The sequence below is a fragment of the Dasypus novemcinctus genome, chromosome 8 (assembly GCF_030445035.2).
Source record: "Dasypus novemcinctus isolate mDasNov1 chromosome 8, mDasNov1.1.hap2, whole genome shotgun sequence".
Taxonomy (NCBI): Eukaryota; Metazoa; Chordata; class Mammalia; order Cingulata; family Dasypodidae; genus Dasypus; species Dasypus novemcinctus.
The window spans coordinates 23909180-23929393 of record NC_080680.1 but is presented as its reverse complement, the minus strand read 5'-3'; the positions used below and the strand labels follow the sequence as shown (position 1 = coordinate 23929393).

General features: G+C 44.7%; 1 protein-coding gene across 7 annotated transcripts in view; it reads left to right on the top strand.

Annotated features, from left to right (window-relative positions):
* Positions 1-244: 244 nt before the first annotated feature.
* The window catches only part of NTRK2 (neurotrophic receptor tyrosine kinase 2), a 365415-nt gene continuing 345445 nt past the window's right edge, over positions 245-20214 (top strand). The window contains exons 1-4 of one of the 7 annotated variants that reach the window (XM_071216653.1): positions 387-733; positions 1299-1385; positions 1670-1847; positions 2346-2921. In XM_071216653.1, the coding sequence (XP_071072754.1) occupies positions 2710-2921 (212 nt within the window). In that variant the 5' untranslated portion in view covers positions 387-733; positions 1299-1385; positions 1670-1847; positions 2346-2709. Of the gene's footprint in view, positions 734-1165; positions 1386-1631; positions 1848-2345; positions 2922-3817; positions 4116-20214 lie in introns of those variants that run through there. The other 6 variants (XM_071216656.1, XM_071216655.1, XM_071216654.1 and 3 more) reach the window with 6 other exon arrangements.

Here is a 20214-nt window from a genome sequence, read left to right as displayed (position 1 = left end):
GGATCTGTAACAAAAGCACCTCTGGATGTTTTCCGTCTCTTTGGAATATTTAAGGCGTCATCGAGACCCGAGCATCCACCCTGACGTTCAGATTTCTCGATCCTTCCCACTCAGCCTCCGCCGGCTGATGAGTGACCATTTTTATCTTTTGGGCAAGACCACCCCCGCCCGCCCCCCCCCCCGCCCCCCCCCCCGTCGGGCGGAGAGTCGCCCGCCTTCTCCCCGGGTAGAAGCTCGGCTAGGCGGGGAGAGCCACGAGCCGGCCCGGCAGGGGCGCGCACGGTCGGGCGCCGCTGGTTGCGCATCTGGCGCCAGAGCGTGCCCCACCTCTCCCGGCGCTGTGCGGGTGGCGGCCGCGGCCGTGGGCTGGCGCTCCGGAGCGTGCCGGGCGCTCTCTCCCCGCGCGGGGGCACCAGAGCCCTCGGAAGTGTCAGGCACTGCGGTGCATTTTCCCAGTTCCCTTTTAAATGACTGCGGAAAAACAGATTCTCTGAGCCGCAAATGGGAAGACGGATTCTCAGACAAGGCTCGCGATTGCCCTGCAGCCATCATTTACCTGCGCCCGCAGAGCAATTACGGTTTATCATCTCCGGGATCGCCGGGTTTGTCCCTAGTGAGACCCTGAGGCTCCTGCGCCGGGTTTCTCGGTAGATTGGATGCCTGTCGTGCTCCGGGGAGCGCGGGCGCAGGGCACCCGTTTGCGCACCCTCGCGCACACACGAACACGCGCAAGGTACGGCAGGGGAGTAAGGGCTCGGGGTACCCCGCTTGGGGGTGGGCCTCGCGGGGAGCGAAGCTACAATCTGGGAACGACTGTGTCCTGCCAGGTTAAAGAATGAGAGAAAATGACGCGGCGCCACACATCGGACAGGCCACGGTGGCTTCCGCGCCTTTAGGGAACCTATTACGCGTCGGGCGAGCTCCTTTCCCGTCACATGCTTCTTTTTTTCCGAGCTTATGAGGCCAGAAAACGGCAGGAAAAAAAGATCCACTTACAGAGAGCCCACAGTAGCTTTTCGAGGATCCCCTCCTCTGCAAAAACACGAATAGAAAGACCCTCCAAAACCACCGATCCCCAAATAGGTGGTCCAGAACGGGGGGCGGTGATCGTTGGTTACCAATGCAGAGCACGTTTTGGTGTTTACAATATTTATTTATTTTTTAGGAGAGCTCGCCCTCCCTTTTAGGCAGGGTGGGAAAAAAGAATGCAGAGGGAGACAGAGGGAAGGGAGGATTCCTATAATAAGAATCAGCGCGTTTATCAGAGCTGAACCGAGCCGGGTATCCATTTCAAAAAGGGAGACAGCCTCTGCTGTGATCTTTGGAGACCGTGGTGTGAATTAGGGACCAGAAGGCGTCGAGTGGCGGAACGGTCCATCTCAGAGGTACCTCGATCTAAATGCACACACGCACACACGCACACCGGCGCGCGCGTCTACACGGCCAGGATGTGTGCGTATGTGCGCGCGTGTGTGAACTCCCACATGCTGCTGTTGTCTGCTTCTGGCCAGTGGCACCGGTACCTCCCTCCTTCCCGCTCGCCCCCAGATTGCCTTCCCCTCCTCGTTGCTTTTGTCTGGAGGGTGCTATGGGTTTGTGTGTGTGTGAGCGTGTGTGTTTTTGGATTTCAGACTAATTTTCTGGAGTTTCTGCCCCTGCTCTGCGTCAGCCCTCACGTCACTTCGCCAGCAGTAGCAGAGGCGGCGGCGGCGGCGGCGACTCCCGGAATTGGGTTGGAGCAGGAGCCTCGCTTGCTCCTCAGCTCGCGCTCTCAGCATCTCAGTCCCCGGGAGCGTGAGGAGTCTGGACCCAGGCGCCGCCGGCGGGCAGGAGGCGCCGCAGCTCCGGTGAGCAGCGCGAGCAGTGCCCTCAGTCGCCTCGGCCCTCGCTGTCCGTCCCCGCTGTGGGGCGGCCGCGGCGGCGCCCCAGGTGGGACGCGCCGCGCCGCGCCACCTGCCCGCGTCCCCTGCGCCCAGCGGCCGTGGCGGATTCTGCAGCATCATTCGGGGACCCCGTCGCGGAGTCATCGCTGCCGGCTGTATCTACGCCTCCCCTTTAGAGAGTCCTTCCCCCGGCCTGTGCCATGGAATCTTGCCTGGGGGACCCTTGCCCTACCTCCCCTCCTCTGACCTCTGGCTTGGAGAGGGTGGGCACACTGGTGGCCCCAGCGGCATCAGTGCCATCGCGAAACAAGTTGATTCCTGGGACTGGAGCTGGGCACTCATCCTTCCACGGTCTCCCGGTTGGGGTCAGGGTGGGGGTAAGGGGTGCGCGGAAGGAGAGTGCCCCAGTTCGCGGTTTCCGGGGTCCCGCGCCCAATCTCATGCGTGTCTGTTTGTCCTCAGCCCCGAGGTGCGTCCCGGATCCCCGTGCGCGTGTAACGAGGAACCTGTGCCTCGGCGAGTCCCGGGAAGGCCGCCGGCGGGTGTCCGGCGCGCCGGGCCATGCAACGGCGGCCGCGGCGGAGCTCGGAGAGGCGGTAGCGCCCCCTGTGAGGCGGCCGGTGATGCCCCGGCTTCTGTGAACGGTGCCACTGGCCCGGGCACGCTCAACTCTGGAGACTCTCGACTCTGTGGGTCCGCGATAAGCACCGAGGGGCCGAGGGAACAGCGAGCTCTGGAAAGGCCGCCCAGCACCGGCGGGGAAGCCAGCCGGCGCAGCACGGGGACACGCACTCGTGCTGACTCGGGCTGGCACTGTTGGCTGGGGATGTCGTCCTGGACGAGGTGGCATGGACCCGCCATGGCGCGGCTCTGGGGCTTCTGCTGGCTGATTGTGGGCTTCTGGAGGGCCGCGCTTGCCTGCCCCACGTCCTGCAAATGCAGCGCCTTGCGGATCTGGTGCAGCGACCCGTCTCCCGGCCTCGTGGCATTTCCGAGGTTGGAGACTAACAGTGCAGACCCTGAAAACATCACCGAAATGTGAGTTCCTGGTGCTCTTAGTCCTTCCTTCCTTCTACCCCTCTAAGGCACGGGGATGGGGTGGGGTGGGGTATATCCAAGGCATGAAATGCTGTCCCAGGTATGGAGAGAAGTCAGAGATGAGAGCCGGATGGTCCGGCCATCTGTCAGTTATCTGTCTGCTTTACTGGTTTGGGGCTGCCAGCGAGGGAGAGGTGTGACACTTTAAAATAAGTTTTAAGTATTCTTTATGGGAAGGAAGTCCATATACACTTAATATTCAAAGTCCCCTAGCTGTGCCTTAGGTTGTCCATATGTATGCACAATAGCTTAGTTCTGGACATTTTTGTTTCACAAATTGCTATATGTATGTTGTATCTGGAGAAGTTCCAGTCATATGTAATAGAAAAGGTTAAAATAATTAACTTTCTGAAATCTGTTGAAGGAGGTTAGAGTATCTCCCTTAACGTCTTTCTCTGAGGTTGGGAGTTAACCAATTTCCCTTTTCATTTCAAAGATCAGATTTTGCTTAGGAGATTGCACCCAGAGAGGGCCTTGCAAATCATCTGTAAGAGGAGAAGTTCTGAGTGTTGAAATGCACTCGGTCAAAAGAGAATATGTGATAGTTGGAAGCCTAAAAGCCTGGTCTGATTTAATTTGGACTTGACTTCCCAGAGATACAATTTTGAGACCATTTGGATTATAAATCTTAATTGCCCATTGAACAATTTCCTGGGACTAGGTTGCATGATAAAGCAGGGTGCAGTACTCTGATGAATGCTGCCTTTAGCCTCCGACCCCTCTGCCCCCTGGAAATGTTCGAGGTTGTCTTAGTCTAATGGAGAAGCAGAATTGTGTACTTCTGTTTCTCCTCCTCTGAAACCTGGTAACAAATTACCAGCAGGAAAGGACTCATCAGTCCTTTCTCCGGCATCCCCTGTTACGGCTACTAGAGGTGTTATTTTTTTTTTCCTAGGGACATTGTCATTTCATACATTGCACTAATATGAGGTTTTATTCATTCGTGTAGAGGATTGTAAGGCAAAGTTCTTCCCGGTTTCCTTCTGGTGTTTGAGAGAGAGAGGCAGCTGTGAAAGTAGGGCTTGGGCTGTGGCCTTCCGGTTGGCGAGTGCGCATGCATTTTTTCCCTCGCCACCGAAAACGTACAATCCTGTTTCTACCAACGTAGTTGGCCAAGATAACCTGTTTTTAAATGTAAGTAAGAGACCTTCCTAGTCTCCGTTGCCTATTCTGCTGGTACGGGTCACGTTAGAAGGCTCAGGCAGGAGGAAATGACAACAGGACCGAGGGGAACGTGCAAACCTAGCAAAGCTGGGATGTGCCGGCAGCCGCCCGTTGTCAGGCCTGATCCCGGACGCCGGAGTCTCCGGCCCTTTGGTCCGGAGAGCAGCTGGCAGGGCCGGGGAGGAAGGGCGGGAAGGCACCGCCAGGGCCGGGCGCAGGCCGGGCCTGTGGAGCCTCGTCAGCCTGGCCCAAGGTGGCTCGGGCTTTTAGTCCGAATCTGCGTCTTTCTCAGGAGATGGGGGGTCACTAGTCAAATGGTGGAATCCGTGTGGAATCCGGAGCCTTTCCGTCTATTTTGAGACCATGGGGAGGGTCTTAAGCAGACGGATGTAATTGTTTGCTTTTAAATTCTGTATTAGCTAATAGATGTATAAAGAAGAAGGGAATGAGCTCAGGGTGATCGTTTTCACATTAATATATATTTTTTCACATCAACAGTTTTTAAGGTCCTCATCTGAGGAAAAGCAAACACAATTATTTTTAAATTAAAAAAATATTTTCATTTGAATCCTTAGAGGTCTTAGGTGCCTGATATATAAGGAATCAATGGATTTAGGGGAGGTTTCTTATATTGGCTCTCACACAATATTGTTATTTCTTACGTATTTGATGGCAGGTTCCTATTTTAAGGCTTTTTAAGATTTCATTTTTAATATTTGCAGAAACACTTGTCACAGCTCTTCATTTTATAATGACACTCGCAATTTGGACTCTTTTTTTCCTTTTGATTTAGAAAACCCACTGGGGCTGGGGCAGTTGAGAGGGATGTAGGGGTAACTGTTCAGGCCAGGGAATTAGACTAGTGACATTAGTCAGGCTAGGCTGATGTAAGCGCTGAGAAAAAAAGTGCTCTTCTCTATTCTGCCATCAGCTTTGTTTGAGCTCATCGGGTTTGAACCTCAGTCTCTTAATCTGTTAAATGGATCACAATACTTGTTTGGAAAGCATATCGTGTAATTATTTTGAACTCTGCTTTTTTTTTGGTTTCATAATGCTATTAGTGGATGAGCCTGTTTGACTTTCATCCCTCTGTGACACCATCTGTGCTTGATTTCTTACATATTAATATTTGCTTGAACAGACTTTATATTCTTGGCCAGTGAATACCTGAAATAGTTGGAACCAAATTACAGCATTTTCTACACTTTGTTATAAGACACAGTGGTATTCCCAAAATATCTTGTTTAAAAGTTCTAGTTTAATGATGTTTAACTGAAGTTACATGTTCCTATTCTTTTTATTTGGGATAATATAAGTAAATAAAATGTGATTAGAACTTGCTGAAGAAACAATTTACCCCATGTATCTTTCAGTATCCATGTATAGGGTGGAAAGTGCAGCCCCTGAACACTTTAGGGTTCAGAGAGAGCCAATGACAGAACATTAAAAAATATATACAGACCGATTAATTCAGAGGTAGGATGTTTGTCTTATTTCTGCATTCATTATTTTAAGTCATGTTGATATTTCTTTTTCTAAGTCATTTTTGAAACTGTTTTGTTAAAAACCCTCCCATGATGGTTTCTTTTCATACTCTTTATACACTAATATATCTACATCTAGATATATATTTCTCTGTTTGCAGATGTGTATCAAACCTGCCCAACGTCACACTGCTGCTAAATGGCAGCTCCTGTTCTTTGGAGATGGTTATATCACAGCAGTGCTAAATTAAATTTTAAACACAATATCATTGTCATATATAAGTGGAATTCAAGAGTAAATCCTGTTGTTGGAATTATGTAACTGGCCATTTAATTCCCAATTGCATCAGGTGCCAACATGCATTGCAAAAGACAAGTTCTGTCTCACCCAAGCGTTAAAAGGCATGGTCAAAATAGGTTATGCTTTTTTTTTTTTTTTAATGCACATGCTTTATAAAGACCAATGGCTGTCTTTTTCTGAGTTTCTTGAGTGTCAGTCTCTGAATTTGGGGATAATGTTTGAAAACCAGTCTGATATTTTACCTCTTAGGGCAACATAAATAGAATTTGCAACTTCTGCTGTCAAATCCTCCATGTGCAATTTATTGTTGCACTGGTTAAGCAGCTGTAATATTATATCATTAATACATTGATTTTGGCCCTCTCCCCTTAGTAAGTTTTGCTATTGCAATTAATTGTACTAAAAATAATCCTGGCATTCATAAGGATTCAGTGAAAGGCATCAGTTTTTATTACTCTGATATTTACTTTTCAGTCTCTCCACTGGGGGTTCTAGAACTTTGGATTGTGCTTTATATGCATTTAAGAACCACAGAGTAAATTTTGAGTGTGGTTACATAGGCCACACTGGACTTGTTAATAAATAAAGCAGTCTAATTTACATCATTCATCATTTAATGCAACTTGCGGACTGGAGTTGCAAACATGGTGCCTTCATAGTGAAGATATTTATAGACTTCGGCTCAGCACAACCATTTGGAATCTTTTTAATTTCATACCTTCAGTATCTGCAATATGAAGATTTTTATTAGACTGGGTAAAACAATTGAAAAGCCCTGTGACTCTCTGACCCTACTCTCTTCTACCTACCCCTCTCCATCACCGGTCATTGACTGTACAAGAAGATGTGTTTGATTTTTTTTTCCTCTCTGAAAAGTGATATTTCCTTATGGGAATTCACAGCACTAGAGTTAGGAGAAGAGCCTGGGTTATATGTTATTACAAGCAAATAATGGGAAGTTAAGACCATGTGGTTACAGCTCCCCCGGTCTGAGTTTAGGTCTGTTTAAGTTCTTTCACTGTTTCCATCCCATAAACCTCTGTTTTTGTCTGTTTCAGTATTCTCTTATAAAGAGGGTTTCTAAGCTGAAAAGTTGGCTGAACAGCTGAAAGCTGAGATCTCTTTTTCCCTAGGAACATTCTGTATGATCTCTTTGACTATATCTAGGTCGTAGGAGTGTAAAATCTAGAGTTTTTATTTAGCTGGGGAAAGGAAATTGAGTTTCTTTCTTTTCTTTTTTCTCTTCCTTTATTTTTTCTTTGTGCCTTGGATACTAAGCAAGTACCTCCAATTTTAACTCATTGTTCATCTTGTCTATTAAGGAATTATGCTCTGAACAATTTAGTATTGAATGCCATACACTGACATTACTGTATGTCCCAGGCTCACTTTACTCTTCACCACTTCACTAGAGAGCTTCCTGTAGGCTCAAAAGTTATAGGGTAGAATGTGACATTGAACTTGCTATTCCTTGGAGCGGTGTCAATTTCTAGTCCCTCTTGATGTCTGTCCATCAAAAGGAGCATTTTGGAGAGCAATTATTTAGGCATGCAAACCTTTTTTTTAAACTTTTTAAAATGGAAGTTTATCATTCACAAATGAACACCCATAAACAACAAGTGTATAGTAAAAGTTGTGACCTTATAAAACAAATGTGCGTATCATCATTCAGGGCTCCCACACACTACTCCACCACCAACACCTTGCATTGTTGTGAAACAATGGCTACAAACTATGAAAGAATATCATCAAAACATTACTACTAACTATAGCCAATGTCTCATATTTGGTGTATTTTCCCCCCAACCCACTTGGTTTTTGGCGCTTGGTTATGTACTTGTTATATAGTTCATGAGAGACTGTTCTCATATTAGGCATGTAAATCTTTTACAAGCTTGATGTGTGCTTTGTGTGTGAGAGAGAGAATTAAAAAGACCCTGAACTTTGGATTATTAATAGTTGATTGATCATTTTCATATTCTACTTAGTTGGGCTATTTTAAAACATAACTCCCACCCAGAGCCCCCAAATGGCATAGATCTGAGCCTCACAGTGGCCTGTTAATTTTAGCTCTACATTTGATTGCTGATCGATCTCCATTTAAAAAAGCAAAGATCCCACATAATCAGGGTGCCTTCTTACCACTTACTTTGCTCTCTGGGGTGTCCAAAGGACTGGGAAGTCGTAAATATTGATCTGGGAGATGAATAAGTGAATGCTCGTGAATGTCATAATCCCTGCGAAGACTGCAGAGTAATGCAGAGATACTGAGTTCTTATCTTACATGGGTTTTCCAAAAAAAGTATATTATGGAAACTGGAGTCAGAACAGCAGAGAGCTGGTCCCAGCGTTGCCAGTAACTGGTTATCTGGTCTCTCGAGGAAGCCTCTTAATATCTCTGGGCCTCAGTTTGTCAGATGTAAATCCAGGGCTTTGGATGTGAGGCTCCGACAGCTGTCTTCTACTGCAGCTTCTACAGCAGCTGTGAACTAGGGAGCTGGTGCAAGGTGCTGAGAGGCCACGTGCGAATCTAGAGACCTTTGGTTTCGTAGTTTCATCCGCCCCACGTTTTCAGTGTCCACTCTGAGCTCCCCCAAAGCATTCCTTTTTGATATGAGCTGCTAATAAGGCTGGTGCCTGTTGGTGCTGGACTAATGAGTCCAAGGTCAAAGGTCAGTTTTCACAGGAGTCACTTAGAATCAGGATCATAGAAAGAGAAAGAAGCTTAGAAACGCTCTGCTCCAACCCCCTCTTTGCATCAGCCCAGAGCAGTGTAGAGAGAGTTGCCCAAGGCCAGGACTCATTAACGGCCTTGTGGGGACTTAGCATTCAAACAAAACCCCATCGCCTCTTCTTTTGGGAGCTTCCTCAGACTGAATGCCTAAACCCCGCTCACCATTTGGAAAGTATAAGAGGATGGGGTCAGAGGTGGGACGACAAGTCTGTGCCAGCCAGTCTCTTCTAGAGATGTAGTAATTGAGCTACTGATCCAGGAGTGATAACCTTACCTTATGCGTGTTTCTTTGGTGTGTGTGAATTTCAAGTCTTTTTCTCCAGGCAATTCATACACAAAAGTTGGGCTGCCCAGGAAAGCCTTGAAAGCCTTGAGGGCTGCGAACTCACGTCTGCTGGACCTGCTTGTTGGGTTGGAGTGAGGGCAGGCCAGGCAGGCAGTGAGGCTGGTGTCCCCAGAGTCCCCGCAGTCAGGAGTGCTTACGGAAGTGGAGGGGAGGACCCCACGGCCCTTTCTATGAAGTCTGTGTTAACTCCCGGGGAAGACCTGTGGCCTGAGACTGCTTATTCTCTCCCGACTTCTTTTCTTTCCCTGATTTCTCCATACCCAGAGACTGATGACATCTCGGCAAACTCACATACGGAATTCCTTCTGCTGCCGTTTTCTATGTTGTCTGTGGCCTGGTCCAAAACTTTCCCGCTGTGAACACCACTTCTGAGTCAGTCCGCAGGTTTCTTACAGGACTTCTCCCCAGGGACCCTAAAAGACACTCTACAGACGTCTGCTTGTTTAGGTTTAAAGCATCACTTTGAAGTAGGTGGGCAAATTTTGACCACCTCTGAGTGCCTGTCGGGTTAATTGTTTTGCCTGGGGCTCTCTGGTCCAGCAGAGCATAAATTAGGGCTAGGAGCTTGGCTAATGTCTGCTCAATCACAGTTGCCCGATTTTAGCCTGAAGAGCCCAGGGGATTCTGCGAGTGGCCTAGTGTCTTAAATAAGTGTTTACAGATTAAGTGTCCTGGGAGTGTGAATGGACTTCATCCGTGTGTCATGTCCCCCTCTGTCATTCCGTCCCCCCACTCTATAATCTGTTGTATTGCTAAGCGATAAATGATTTATAAAATACAGCACTTCTTAAAGTATAGAATAAAAATGTTAATAATTCACACACTAGTTAGAGTCCCCTTTTTCTAGCAAATAAGGGCCTATTGCTGTCTAGCACCTTACCCTTTCCTGATCTTTTCCCAACAATTCTCTGTACACACATACCAGACTATAGTTGTGCATGTACGATGTGTCTATGAAATATAAATCTACGTATAAAACCCTACTGTGCATGATCCTTTCAGACCTTATTATCTTAAACTGTAACATCTTCCTAATAATTGAGGCTTTGCTTCTCTAATTCACCAGCTTTTTCGTTTTGTTTTAACCATTCTGGACTGTGAGTCCATGAGCATTTGTGCATCAAGTCAGTGCTAGCCCACCTGGCGACTTGGAGAGCCATTGTGTCTACCTTCTGACTCTTTGATCAGTTCACAATCTGAACAGATGCATTTTGTTACCAGCAAGGTGTTTTTTTGTTTCTTTTTTTAACTTGTCTCCCCCTTTTTTGTTGTTGCATCACCTTGCTGAGTTGGTACTCCGCGGCGGCACTCCGTGACCTGCGGGTGAGCCTGCCTTTAGAAGGAGGCCCTGGGACACAAACCCAGGACCTGCCTTATGGTAGACGGGAGCCCAGCTGATTGAGCCACAGCCGCTTTCCTCAGTGAGGCATTTTTGAACAATTCTACAATAAAGTAATTTAACCGAAAAGATACTAGAATTTTGGCTTTCCATTCTGAAATCGAGTGTATTTTAAAGAGATAGGATCTTCTAAATTTTAACCTTTGTAAGAAAAGTTGTTTCTACTTTATGTACCCCAGAGTTTTTTGCTGTGAGGTAGAAGAGGAGATTATCTGAATCCTCTGACTCTTGCTCATCATGGGGAACACGACGCTGCCCTGCCTGGCAGTGGTTTACTCATTTGCGCAATGCATGTGCCTGGCTAGGGGAGTGTTGGGTGAGAGAGTTGACACCATAGCCTCTGAGATTGTAATTGCTCTGCTCTTTGGCAAGGTATGATAAAAGAGCACTTCTCTTTGAAAAAGAAAACAAAGCAACTAACAGAATGCCCTTTCTTGTTTGCTCCTGGTTTTACTTCAAATCTGCGTTGCCACCACTCCAAATTCAAAGCATGCTGTGGAAGATTTTCCTGGGACATTCTCTTGCACACCTGGATTTGGTCTTTTCCTTTCTGACTCTTTAATCCTTCCTCTGTTTCAGGTGTTATTTCTTAGACTCCTGAGTCACAGAAACATGCAGCCGGTTAGGTGTTGGGCTGTGTCTTCGTTTGCCAAGGCTGCTATGACAAGTATCACACACTGGCGTAAGCAACAGAATTTATTATCTCATGGTGTTGGAGGCTAGAAGTCCAAAACCGAGGGGCTGACAAGGTCACACTTTGCCCTGAAGTCTTAGCGTTCTGGCGCTGGCTTGTGGCAATCCCTGGGCTTCCCTGGCTTGCGTCTCTGCCTGTCACATGGTGATTTGCTACATTCTCTGGCTTCTAGCTTCCACTGACTGCACTGGAATTTCCTCTCCTTGTACTGCTTGTAAGAACTCCAGTCATATGCACTGAAGCCCACCCTGGTTCGGTTTGGCCTCATATACATAGAATCTTCGAAGGGCCTGTTCACACCCTGACTCGTCTTAGCATTTGTGTTCTACAAGTCACCTTTGCCTCCTCCCCAAGACCAAGCCAGAGCTTGCTTCAATTCTCATGGTGGCTAAATAGCAAAACTCCTATCTGGGTTTTTTTCCAAGCCCAGTTCTGCAGTTCAAGCTCGGTGGTTTTCAGGTTCCCAGCTTCTTGCCATTCTGGGTGGAAGTGCTTCCAGGGTTTCCCACAAATACAAATAAATGCCCCCCGCCCCCGATAGTTTTCTTAAATGTACTGTTTACCTGCACTTTAAGCAATTGCATAACCAACCCAGAGACTCATATCTGATCAGCATACTTGCGGCCCTGTGCACGCTAATGACTTCTTCAGCACAGTCTGGTTCACTTCTGTGGACAGCGTTGCAGAGGATTTTCTAACTAGCTTGCCTCTTTGTGCAGTCTCCACCTTCTGTGACACCACAGCGAAGCTTTCACCTGGGTCAAATCATTCTCCCCATTAATTTTTCTTTGCATTCTGGGTGGTGTAGTTGACCACATGTTTCCTGATTGTCATGTCAGCTGCCTGCCAGATCATTCAAACTTCATGCAAACATTTGCTCAGTTCTACTAGCATTTATTGAGGGCACTGGGACATTATAGTCAAATAAGGTACTGTATTGAGGGCAAGGAGCCCCTGAGTAGCTTGTGTCTAGTGGAAGGGACAGATGCATAAACATCTAATTTTAATATAATGTGGTAAAGACCATCAGGGCATCAGGGTATGTTTACACTGTGATGTTTTTAAATCTCATTCAAATATGGTACAATTGCAATGGGTGTTTCCTCCTAAATGTGTGTGCAGAGTTTTCACTGTTTAATATTGGGAGGCCTAGATGTATAGCTTGAACGTGAGAAATCCACATTCTCTACTTCCTATGGTAGCGGCAACCCAACTGAGTTGTTTTTTTTGTTGTTGTTGTTTTTTTACCCCTTGAGATAGCTCCTTCATCTGTCTGCTCACTGTGCTTGCTGTTTGAGCTCACTATCTGCTCTGTGTCTGCTTGTTGTATTCTCACTTTGTCTGCTCCTCTTCTTTAGAAGGCACCGGGAACCAAACCTAGGACTTCCCATTTGGGAGGCAGGAGCCCAACTGTTTGAACCACATCTGTCCCCCTGCTTGTTGTGTCAGCTTGTCACATCAGCTTGTTGCATCTGCTTGTTGCATCTGCTTATCTTCTTTAGGATGCACTGGGAGCTGAACCCAGAACCTCCTATGTGGGAAGTGGGGGCCCAACTGCTTGAGCCACATCCATTCCCTGAGTTTTTATGTGTTTGTGGCTTCATCCAGTCCTATTCCACTAGAGTTAGCTGCCTACCTCTGAAGTCATCCTTTATGTCTTCCCTTCTACTGCGATTACTATGGACAGGGTAGAGTGCCTTCTAACAGAAGCTCTACCTCTGTCACACTTCCCAGCCTCCTGTTTTCTCTATCGGTGGCTTTTCCTCTTTCACCTATATTTTCAGTCCCTTCCCCTCATCTGACATTAAACATGGAAGTCAAGCAGGACCAGGTCTCTCCCATTTTAGAAATCTTTTCCTTTGACACAGTTCTCTCCTATTCTTCCTGTCCCTCTTTAAATACTGCCTTTCTCCTCTCTTCTTCAGAGCCAAGTCTTAGAAGACTGGTTTCTGTTCATTGTGTCTATTTCCTCATCCAGTCTAGTCTCACTCCATGGCTTCATTGACTCTCACCACAGTCCCCCAAAACCATCATGTGTCTGAATCCAAGGCACATGCTTCTGTCCTTATCTTAGTTGACTTCTTGGCAGAACCTGACCTCATTGCTCACTCCTCACTCTTGAAATATTTTTTCCTTTGGTCTCCCTGTCCCCACCCTTTCATTCTTTGTTACCTGTCTCTCTGGTTGCTGCTTCTTAGTCTTACCTGTGGGCTCTGTTTTCACCTCCCTTGAAAGCCGACGTTCCGTGGGCTTCTCCTCTTCCTGTCCTATCCCTGTGCAGTGCCACCTTCTTCCATGACTTCGGGTGCCCTCTGCATGCTATGGTGTCTCATTCTATCTCCCCATCAAATATCAGGGGGTCTTTGGGCTCATATACCCAGTTGCCTACTGACCATCCCCTCTCAGGTTATCATTGTGTGCCCCATAATTAAACTCCTTATCATTTTCCCAAACCTATCTCCAGTGTTGCCCATCATAATGGATGGTGTCTTAGTTTCCTAGAGCTACTATAATAAAGTATCGCACAGTAGGTGGCTTAAAAGAGCAGACATTATTCTCTCGTAGTTCTGGAGGCTAGAAATCTGAATAACAGTGTCAGGACCAGGCTCTCCCTGAAATATGCATGGGAGAATCCTTCCTTGCCAACAATGTGGTGTTTGCTAGCAATCCTTGGCATTCCTTGGCTTGCAGATGTACCACTCCAATATCTGCCTTGTCTTCACCTGGCCTGCTGTCGATGTCTGTGTGTCCAAATCTCCCTCTTCTTATAAGAATACTGGTCATATTGGGTAGGGTCATATTGGAATCCAGTATGGCTTCATTTTAACTAATCACGTCTTCAAAGACCCTATTTTCAAATAAGGTCACGTTCATAGGACTGGGGATTAGAAACGTGAACATATCTTTTTAGGAGGACACAGTGCAACCCAAAAAAGATGGCAACACTGTCCACTCAGTAATAAGAGCCAGAAACCCTGACTCCTCCCTCTGACTCTTGCATTCGTTCACTTTTTAAGCCTTGCCACTTCATTTTCCTAAATAGATCTTACATTTGAGCAATTCTTTTTATCTTTACTGCCACTATCCAATTATTCTTTCTTTCAACAGAGATCGATTGGGGTCCATTCTGTGCCAGGCACCAGGTACCGAGGATGAGGAGGCAGGAAAGGCTGACCTGGTCTGTCCTTAGGAAGCTTGCGGTCTGGGAGGGGACCCAAACACCAAGGAAAGTGCTTACATACAATAATCTTTTATGTAAGCATCATCTTTTGCCTTAAATTCTGTGGTGGCCTTCTTAATGGCTATCTCGTCCTGCAGGCTTGCCCCCCTTTTAGCCTTTGCCACACAGTAGCTGGAGTGGTCTTTCCAAAAGCTGATCATAGCATGTCACTGCTTATAACTGCTCTGTGGTACCCCATGCCTCTTTGGATAACGTCTACAGTTTTTGTTTGTCTAGGTTTTTTTTTTTAACCAAACCCAGCTTGCCCCGACCTATTGCTCTATAACAAAGGCATCGAACCATCACAGGGACTAAAATGCTCAGATCAGCATAACAGTCACTTTCCACACAAGCAGATCTATAAAGGAGAACAAATTATAACTGGAAGTTTGCTCAGTGATCTTGGAATTAGAGCAAGGGTACTTAATTCTGCATTTAAAATGTTAAACGGCATTAAGCTAAGCTTGCTTGAGGCATCCATCTCCATAATGGGAGAGCCTTCACAAAGGGACTGCAGAACTTGAAGTACTTTGGCCCAGGCCCCTGTCCTCTGAATGGACACTCCTTTTCTCTCCTTCCCTCACTGCCCAGCACTGATTCTGATGGACACATTCTTTCTTTGGAAAGGTTAGTGCCTTTGGCCAAGCCTTACTCAAGTCTGAGAGCCTTTCAGTTTCTTTAAAGCGTTGTTGCACATCTTTCCTCTGAAATGAATCGATTTCCTTGTATGGACTTTATTAGCAATTAGCTTTTTGGGGAAAGCGTAGTTGAATGTGGTAAGTGATGTAAACAGTATGAAGGGATGTATCATGAAGTTAGTCTTCTTCTCATTGTGGACCCCGACTCCTCAATCTCTCAACTCTCTTCTCTAGTAGCAACCATTGCTTTTCATTGTGTGCACCTCCTTCCAGAAATAGTCTAGTTACAGACGTGACAACTGTCATCTTTTTTGTTTGTGCACAAATGAGAGTATACTATACCATTCTTCTGCACCTTGCTGATGTCCACTGAACAATGTGTCTTTAAAATGTTTCTTTATCAGCATATGAACACCAACCTTATTATTATTTGTTTTTATTTCTCTCCCCTTCCCCTCCCCCCCCAAGTTGTCTGCTTTCTGTGTCCATTCACTGTGTGTTCTTCTGTGTTCGCTTGTATTCTTGTCAGCGGCACCCAGAATCTGTGTCTCTTTTTGTTGCATCATCTTGCTGCATCAGCTCTCCATGTGTGCGGCACCACTCCTGGGCAGGCTGCACTTTTTTCGTGCTGGGCGGCTCTCCTTATGGGGCACACTCCTTGCGTGTGGGGCTCCCCTATGCGGGGGACACCCCTGCGTTGCATGGTACTCCTTGCGCGCATCAGCACAGCCCATGGGCCAGCTCATCACATGGGTCAGGAGGCCCTGGCTTTGACCCTTGGACCTCTCATGTGGTAGGCAGATGCCCCATCCATTGGACCAAATCCACTTCCCAAAAAAATTTTTAGTTTTTTTATTTAAAGAAGCTTTAGATTACATAAATGTCACATCAAAATGATAGGGGGTTCCCATATACACACAATTTCCCACTCCCACACTTTCCCACATTAACAACATCTTTCATTAGTGTAGTACTTTTGTTACAATTGAGGAATACATATTGAAGCATTCTACTAACCAAGGACTATAGTTTACATTATAGTGTACTCTTTGCCGGTCATGATTTTATAAGTTTTGACAAAAAGTATAATGGCCTGTATCCATCATTACAATGTCATGCAGGACAATTCCAATGTCCCAAAAATGCCCCTATGTTACACCTATTCTTCCTTCTCCCTCCCCTCAGAACCTCTGGCGGCCACTGCCTTTATATCAATGTTACAAGTTCTTCCATTACTAGAATAATAATAAGTCTACTTTAGCCTATAATTGCATTTCCCCCTTATGTTTGTTCAGTCCTCAGTCTTGAGGATTTGGGGATGGTGATGCCCACTCTGTTTCTGATTGAGAGGGGCCTTAGATCCCATGGGGCAGATAGATGTAACTGTCTTGCTTGCAGTTGTAGATACTCTGTTTTTTTGGGATGGTCATTGTCCATCATCATCCTTTTGTTAGTTGTCCTGGGTGAGTCCAATGAACAGAAGAGTAGGTGTTGCAACTTTGCTGAGATTCAGGACCCAACCAGCATATGAACAGACCAAAGATTTAAGTCTCTGAGACATATATTTAAAAAGTATAGTGTAAATTCTAGGTTCAAATAAAAGGGATAGAAGAGCCATGTGTGGGGAAATTATAAATGAATCTAACTCTGTTACATTGGGGAGCATATATTCCAAAGTAAGGCCCACTGACAGGGTGCTGAATTCCTGAGATTGTCTGCCCAGCCTATTGTGTCTAAATGCTCTAGAAGCCCTTATCAGCCCCACTGTTTGAGGCACTGTTTACTGTGGCAGTCAATGAGATCCTGCTGAGATTTGCTTAAGTGTAAACTCTAGAATGTCCTCCCAACTCAGTTTGAAATCTCTTAGCCATAAAAACTCATTTGTATTTAATATTTCCCCCTTTGTGATCATGGTCTTTTTTTTCCAGATTCATCATTAGTTGGTGCTTGGTAATAATCCCTCAGTGCCAGGGAGGCTCATCTCTGGCAGTCATGTCCCATGTCAGGGGGAAAATAGTATCTTTATATGCTGAGTTTGACTTAGAGAGAGGCTACATTTGAGCAACAAGGAGGCTCTCAGGAGGTAACTCTTAGGCAATATATAATACTAGCTTAAGTTTCAGTTTCACAAGAAAAGTTTCCTAAGTACAACCATCAGTATCAAGGGTTTGGCATAATGGACTGTCCTCTTTTCTAGGCACTATTGATATACTCGGGGAATTCTTGCCCCTCTATTAGAGAAAGTAGAAGGATTTCCCAGGATAGGAATTCAATATTCTTTTGGTTATTGTGTGGGTCTCCATCCCACTGAGACAATGCCCCATGAACACTTGAACATATTTATATGCCATAGAGGCATGCCCAGGTGCAACCCTTCCCACACATTGGCCATCACTGATACCCTCCACCAGTGATCCTCCCCTGCCATAGTCGTGACCCTTCTTTGATCCAAAACCTTCCCCAAAACAAAGCCAAAAAATAAACAAACAAAAGTAATAAGAAATCAAAATGATAATAATAATAAAATTTGTGAATAAGATACAAAAATAATAAAATGAAAAAAATTTCTTTTCATTTTGTGTTTCATTACCATAAGATCTGTTATCTTCTATGTACAGTGATAATTTCTTTTGCATGTTCCCCAGTATCTTTTTTTTTTTTTTCCTCTTTATCTTCAAAGAAGCTTTAGGTTACATTAAAAGTCACATAGATAATATAGCGGATTTCCATATACCTAACCTCTTCTCCCTATCCCACTTTTTCCTATTAATAATTTTTTAACAGCCACATAGTAACCCATTATATGAATAGACCATCCTTGATTTAGCTGGCTTCCTATTGAACAACTTTGTATGTGAGTTTTGTACACATGTGTAATTATATCTGTAGGAAACCTTCCTAGAATTTGAACTGTAGGGACATTTGCAAGACATTTTGTGACTTTGATCAATATTATGAAGTTTCCTTGCAAAGAGGTCACATCATTTTATTTGCCTGTGAAAACTAAGTGCCCTTTTCCTCACAGCTAAACCAGTACCACTTATTATAAAACCATTTGACCTTTGTCAATTATATTCCTGGGAAATAGTAACTCATCATTGTTTTATTTTTTGTAATTCCTTACTTATTCTCCAGGTTGAAAGTGATCTTTGTTTCTTTTTTAAAATATGTATGTATGTCTTTTGTATTTCGTTTTTAGGAATTATGCTCTCATATCCCCCAGTCATTTTTTTTCTACTGGGTTTTCAACTTTTCAAAATATGGATTCTTAAACTCTCTTTAACAATAAGAAAATTTGCACTTTAACATTTTACTTATATTCTGATATTGATTATGGTATTTTTTGTAAAGAAGAATTTAGAAATTCACTTTAAAATATATTATTTTCTTTGTGCCTTCTTGGTATAGTGTGGCTTTAAAGTTTCCATTTTCAAGAATATAAAACAAATCTCAAGTTTTCTTCTACTGCTTTTACTATTCCTTTTTTTTAATACTTAAAGCTTTCTCCATTCAGATTTTTAAAATGTAAGCAGATAGGTAGCAATTGTTTTATTATTTTTTTTTCCAAGATAGCCAATCATCCAATCTCAACACTATTTATTATAAAATTCTACTGTCCCTTCACGAATTTGATAAAACCATTTGATTATCGTTCTATTTGGGCCAAGTTTGGGGATCTGTCCTGTTCCATTAATTGGTCAGTTTGTTAATATGCCAGCACCAATTTTTTTTTTAATCTCCTAAAACTTCATATTGTGTTTTTCTAACGGAGAAAGGCTTACTCATCAGTCTTGTCTTTCAGAATGTTCAGGACCATTCTTTCATGATTATTTTTCCATGTGAATGTTAGGAGAGACTTGCCTATGTCCCCCCACATTTTGATCGGTATTTTTAATAGAAGCTCTTAGCTTTATAATTGAAGCTCTTAGCTTCTTAACAAGTCTTAAAAGCCCCATGTCCTCAGATTCTAACCCATTTCTCTAGCCCCATCTCTCGTTTGTTTCTTCAGTGCTGTGATCCAGCTACTCTCAGCTTTCAGTCCCTCTAAAGAGTGCCTGTCCCCACTGCCTGGAACACCGTTTCCCTTCCCTTTACTGCTGGCTAACTGCTGCTAATCCTTGAAGCTCCCTGTGCCTCCGCACATCTGCATTTTGTGCTCTTAGAGCTCTCTGTTTCCCAAAAAATAGTCAGGGGAGGTTTAGAATTACAAGTGCATATCTGTGTACTTTTCTGTGCACCCCACTAGAACATAAACTCCACAAAGGCAGTTTACTTCTTACTTACTTCTCTTTAGCACTGAGCACTGTATCCTGGTTCTCCATCATGTGCACACACAGATATACACAGATAGGCACACGTGCACCCACCTAGAAATCCACCATTTACAATCCCAAATAAGAGCATTTGTTAGCTGGTCTCGGGGCCGTCGGTGTGTAAGCCTCTGGACATGACTTGCCTAAAGTATCAGGTCAAGATGCTTGTTTAAATAAATAATATTGGTGGAATTAAATAGTGCAGTGTTTGTTCATGCACAGTAAGAAATCAATTCATTATAGAGACCTAGCATAGCTTGAAAGGAAGGCAGGTGGATACATAAGTATCCAACAGCAAAGAGGGACAGGGGAGGGAGCTGAACAATAAAGATAAACCCAGAGAAAGGAATCATTCCATGGACATCGCAAAAAACAAAAAAACAACCCCTCCCCAAACTCCCCAAATATGTCTAATGAGAAAAACTGGTGCCTTTTCTGTCTTGTAAAAGTTAATAATGAATACGCCTATGGACCAATGGCAGTTTTCCTTGTGACTGTATTTATGGAGTTTCACTTAAAAAGCAATTCTGGTATGAGATTTCAGATGTGATTTATCCTTGTAGTCTGGCCAGTACCAGCTAGTTGTTTCTTTCAAACAACTTCAGACATCAGGAGTATAAGAAGAGTGTGTCAGGTCAGTTTAATACATATATACTTTTGTACTTTTGCAACCAAAATGCTTTGGACTGATCCTAGGAAATTTCCTGTTTTGTTAGATTTGTAGTACTTAACACTATTAAACATCTGAGAAAATTTGGAGGTTGTTTGCAAAAATGATCATGCAACAAGTGATAGACATGTAAGATTGGAAGACTTTTAAAAATAGCGTGGGCAAGTCTATAGGTGAACAGATTGTGTTGAATAATCCAAAAAGATAATTCTCTCTAGAGATAAATAACATCAATTTATTTATGTTTACACTATGCAGTATGTTCATAAA